This window comes from Acomys russatus, chromosome 19 (genome assembly GCF_903995435.1).
Source record: "Acomys russatus chromosome 19, mAcoRus1.1, whole genome shotgun sequence".
In the NCBI taxonomy this organism is placed as follows: Eukaryota; Metazoa; Chordata; class Mammalia; order Rodentia; family Muridae; genus Acomys; species Acomys russatus.
This window is the reverse complement of record NC_067155.1, coordinates 7,455,485-7,460,724: the sequence shown is the minus strand read 5'-3', so window position 1 is coordinate 7,460,724 and position 5,240 is coordinate 7,455,485. Positions and strand designations below refer to the sequence as shown.

The window sequence follows — 5,240 nt, the reverse complement described above, 5'->3', positions numbered from 1 at the left end:
TAGCCTGCCCCGCAAACTCGGTTCGAATCTCTTCCCCCTTATTCGGAGGAGAGCTCGTCGACCGCCAATCAACGGGCGCGTTGACGTAAGCGGCCGGGAGGGGAGGGGGGGGCGGGGCCTGTGGGTGGCTATAAAAGTACGGTGCTGCGCGCGCGGCCGGCTCAGTCCGGCCAGGCGGGAGGACGTAACGTCGCGATCGTTTATTTTTTTTGTAGCGGGTCGTCGGAGTTAGTGGCGAACGGAGCGGGGCCTCCGGGGGGGGCCTCGCCAGGGCCACAGCGGCCGGAAGTTGGGCCCCCCGGGCCGGCGGTTCGAGGAGTGCAGGAAGGGGGGCCGGGGGGACCCGCCCCCGGCCGGCCGAAGTCATGGTGAGCTACGCGGGCGGCCTGATGGGCGGTTGGGTGGGCTCTATGGCGGAGGAGGCGGGTGCGGGGTCCCAAGGGTTCCTAGCTGGCTTCTGAGTGCTTTGGTGGCACGGCCGGAGCCACGAGTCGGCCCTAGGCCTTTCTACGGGCGCCGTGGGAGCCGAGGCGGCCCTCGGAGCCTTGGGAACGGCCATCGGCATCTTGCGGCCCGCCCGTGGGTGTTTTCAGGAGCAAGGCACCCCGCCGCTATTTCTCCCAGTTTTGTTTTGTTTTTGTTTTTTTAGGGGTGGGGTGGGGGATGGTGGTTCAAGACCAAGTAGGAGAAGGGCACAGGCTAGGCCTCAGGCCCACCTGGAACCACTAGTGTACCGGTTCGCGCCTTAAAGATCGATCTCTGAGAGGTTCGGGATACGAGAAGCCCTTTCCGAGACAACCTCGCGTTTCTATGGGCCCGTCAGCCCTGGGGCAGGGGCCGGAAGCATCCCGGGTGAGGGTCTAGTTGACCGGCTACGATTGACAGCCTTAGGAGCAGTAATGTCACCGAATCCTTAATACCCGCTCTTTCTCGCCGCTTATTTTCTTTTTCCGTCCGTACCCAGAGCTCCAACGTAGAGAATCTGCCTCCCCACATCATCCGCTTAGTGTACAAGGAGGTGACAACACTGACGGCAGACCCACCCGATGGCATTAAAGTCTTCCCCAATGAGGAGGATCTCACGGACCTGCAGGTCACCATCGAGGGCCCCGGTGAGTGTGGGTACGAAAGGGCGGGGCCACTTACTAGATTCTTCTGTCTTGTGCCTGTGGAACCAACAGGATTCAAAGGCAACCTCTCAGGTGCTGGAGACAGACTGTGGACAGGTCAGGCACAACGTTGTGCCTGTAATAGACTCTAGGACACCACAAATGACAATAAGTGTGTGTCCTTTCCCTGGTCACTGAGCATGTAATAGAGTTCTTGCTGTGAAGTGGGACTTTCCAGGGCCTGAGGATACATATGACTTGAGTAGAAAAAAAGTGTACCAGGTGATGGGAATATCCTCAGCAAAGGCCTGAAGGATAGTCTGAAACTCATTATTCAACTGTCAAGTCTCTGGGTTTGGAGGCATTGCAGGGCAAACAAGACTAAGCATTGTGAGGGAAACAGGTGATAATGAACTAATTGGGGGTATTTGTTACCTGGATTTCTACAAAGTCACCTACAACCAGTTTCAGAATTGTATGAGTGGTCTGAGGATGTAGAGGATATCTGCCTGGTCTATGGTTAGCTAGTTTAGCAACTGCAGTGGGTAAGCCATCTGTGATTACCACTTTTGACCCAAGCAAATAGGTAAATGAAAACACACCTCACAAGAATGGGGAGAAGCTTGGAAGACGGTTTGCAGAAGTTGGTGGCTTTGGGTCCCTTGTCCTGAATAGTGGCAGAAGAGAGATGAAGGAATGAAGGGGTGGGAATGTGGACAAGGTATATAATAGAGTCAAGGTGTAGAGAGATACTGCCTATATATAGCACCTGGGAAACCTCATTGTTGGTCTAAATTTCCCTGGCCTGGTGGAAGGATTGTCAGGCTATCTGCCTCAGCCAGACTCAAAGAAGCTGGTTGAAGAATGCTAGGATATCCTAAAGTAGTTCATTTTTCTCTGCTCCAGAGGGGACCCCTTATGCTGGAGGTCTGTTCCGCATGAAGCTCCTACTGGGGAAGGACTTCCCTGCCTCCCCGCCCAAGGGCTACTTCCTGACTAAGATCTTCCACCCAAATGTGGGTGCCAATGGTGAGATCTGTGTCAACGTGCTCAAGAGGGACTGGACAGCTGAGTTGGGCATCCGACATGTGCTGCTGGTGAGTTTCAGCCTTGGTGCTTTGTTTAGTCCTTTGAAATGAACTGTGGAATAGTAGGGGACAGTCAAAACTAGGGTTCTCAGCCTTTCTGGAAAACAGTGGAAGGGTTGGCCTATGGCACCTCACTATATTCAACAACTGAGTTTGTATGGTAGGGTGCTTTTATACAAGGTAGAAGGCAGTGTGTGGTTTAGGGCCTCTTATTTCCAACCATAAATTTCACCAATTTTAAGTGTGTTTGCTTACTAGCCCAAATTGACCATGGTTATTACATCTTTTGACTCAAGCAAGTGGGTAAATGAGACGGCTCTCCAAAAGCTGGGTTTACAGCACTTTGCCACATTCCTCAGCTGGGTGAGTTTTGTAGTAGGTGGCTTGTGTGCAGCCACCAGTGCATTTAATTCAAAATTGTTTTCCTGTACTAGGTTTTGTTTTGTTTTTTAAGCTGGGGGATGATTCATCTTCCTGGGACTTCTTGTAATGTCAGGAGATAAGCTTAGTTATCAGTGCCGCTGCTGGCATCTTGTGAGTGTAGGCAGGGGACACTATTCAGCATCTGCTATGTGCAGGACTGTGACACAGTTCTCCCGAGCCACTTGAGGTGCAGATAACTGCTCTAGGCCAGAGCTCCAAGGTCTCTAAAGGCCACTTAAAGTGGTTAGGTCACCTGGTGCCTCCTTTGTTCCTCCCATTTTTTTTTTTAAGTTTCTAATGAGCCTCTAGGGCTAATGGTAGTGAAGGTAGAGAATTGGGGTTTCCTTCAGTGCTCTGGAAAGGATTAAACTCCAAAGTAAACAGCCCCAAGCCTTTCCTGCTTTGCCTTCCTTTCTGCACGTCATTTGCTCTTGGTACTAGGTCTGCTTTTGGACTTGTTAAGGAGAGGGCTGTATCAAGGACAGAAAGTCCTCCAGTTTGGATGTTCAGGAGGAGACGCCCATATCTTTTTTTTTTTTTTTTTTAGATTTATTGTTTATTTTTTTTTTTTTAAAGATTTATTTATTTATTTATTATAATGTATACAGTGCTTTGTTTGCATGTACTCCTGCAAGCCAGAAGAGGGTGCCATATCACATTACAGATGGTATGAACCACCATGTGGTTGCTGGGAATTGAACTCAGGACCTTTGGAAGAGCAGGCGGCGCTCTTAACCACTGAGCCATCTCTCCAGCCCTTATTATTTATTATTATGTATACAGTGCTCTGCCTGCATGTATGCCACCCACCAGAAGAGATCATTAGATCACATAGATGGTTGTGAGCTACCGTGTGGTTGCTGGGAATTGAACTCAGGACCTCTGGAAGAGCAGGCAGTGCCCTTAACCTCTGAGCCATCCCTCCAGCCCCACTTTTTTGATTTTTCAAGACAGGCTTTCTCTGTTTAACAGCCCTGGCTGTCCTGGACTCACTTCATAGACCAGTCTGACCTCAACTCACAGAGATCCGCCTGCCTCTGCCTCCCAAGGCATGAGCCACCACGCTGGGCTTCCCATATCCCTTTTCAATGTCACTAACATCTACTGATCTGGGCTCTCTGCATGTGTCACAAAAGCTCTTAGAAGCACCTGTTCACCGTCCTATGTCGGGACTGACTGTTATTCATGGAGCCTTCTGAACTAACAATTTAGAATGAACTATATTGGATGGGTACATCGTACTTAAGGCCTATGATCAGTGTTTTCCTCTTGGATGTAATATATTCCTGTGGCTCTGAACTTGACGTTCCTGGTAAAGCCAATGACCACTTTAGGTTCTGCACCTTGCATAGTTATGGAAGACATGGGGAAACTAAATGCTGGGTTCTCTCTCCTACCCTGAGTGCCCTGAGTAATTTCCCACCTGATTAGGGCCTCTGAACTCAGGTTTACCTGTAGAAGCAAGGTCAAAGCCACATTGCCTAAGGAAACTGGCTGGGGCAGATAATGAGCTTCCTTAGGGAAGGGCCACTGGCAACATCAGGCTACACTTACCATGGCAGTGGTTCCTTACAGTGTTTGTAGTAACAGGAAAGCAGCCTTTGAGGGTGACATTCATGAGTCAAGATGCTAGTGGGCTTGTTCTGATCTCAGGGATCTAATTTGAGAATGGAAGGAAGAGCCAGTGTGATAGCCATGAACTGAACAAGCCTCCTGACCCTAGGCCCTTCTCCCCACAGACCATCAAGTGCCTGCTGATCCACCCTAACCCAGAGTCTGCACTCAACGAGGAGGCAGGCCGCCTGCTTTTGGAGAACTATGAAGAGTATGCTGCCCGCGCCCGTTTGCTCACAGAGATCCATGGGGGTGCAGGTGGCACCAGCAGTGGGAGGGCTGAGGCTACTCGCGACCTGGCCAGTGGGGCTACAGCCTCCTCCACTGACCCTATGACCCCAGGGGTCCTAGGAGGAGCTGAGGGTCCCATGGCCAAGAAACATGCAGGTGAGCGAGATAAGAAGCTGGCAGCCAAGAAAAAGTTGGACAAGAAGCGGGCACTGAGGCGACTGTAGTGGGTTCTTCTCCCTCCTTCCTCCCTTTTGTTCTGTCCCCTCCCACTCTGTCTCTAAGTTATTTAAATTATGGCTGGGGTGGGGGTGGGGGGCCACCAGAACCTGGATTTGGTTTTCTAAATAAAAAGTTGGAAAAGCAGTTTCTGTGCCTGGAAGTGTCTAGAACTTCTGTTCATATTGTGGCTTAGAGCAACTGGTGTTCTGCCCTCCCCCCCCCCCCATCTTGTTTCAGTTAGGGTTGAGTCACCTATGCCCTGTGGACTGGGCCTTAGCATTTAAGCTGGAGCAGGAACCTACTATCATTCCCTCTAGACCAGTGGTTCTAACTAAACTTTGCTACTGTTGTGAATCACAATGTGTAAGTATTTTTGAAGACAAGTTTGCGAAGTGGTCAAGACTCACAGATTGAGAACTGCTAATTTAGATAGTTTTACCTGGTCCTAGATAGGGGCAAAGATACATCTCCTGTGTCACATCTCATCCCAGCTATGGCCTTAATGATTTTCCCTGTTGTATTAATCTGCACCTTATGTATTTTTGCTTACCTGTAA

At 50.3% G+C, this 5,240-nt stretch overlaps 1 protein-coding gene across 1 annotated transcript; it reads left to right on the top strand.

Moving 5' to 3' along the window:
* Positions 1-258: 258 nt before the first annotated feature.
* Positions 259-4,785, top strand: Ube2s (ubiquitin conjugating enzyme E2 S). Its single transcript, XM_051162304.1, has 4 exons — positions 259-368; positions 965-1,112; positions 2,016-2,206; positions 4,360-4,785. The coding sequence occupies exons 1-4, from the start codon at positions 366-368 to the stop codon at positions 4,687-4,689; spliced, it is 672 nt and encodes a 223-aa protein (XP_051018261.1). The 5' UTR covers positions 259-365; the 3' UTR covers positions 4,690-4,785.
* Positions 4,786-5,240: the final 455 nt, after the last annotated feature.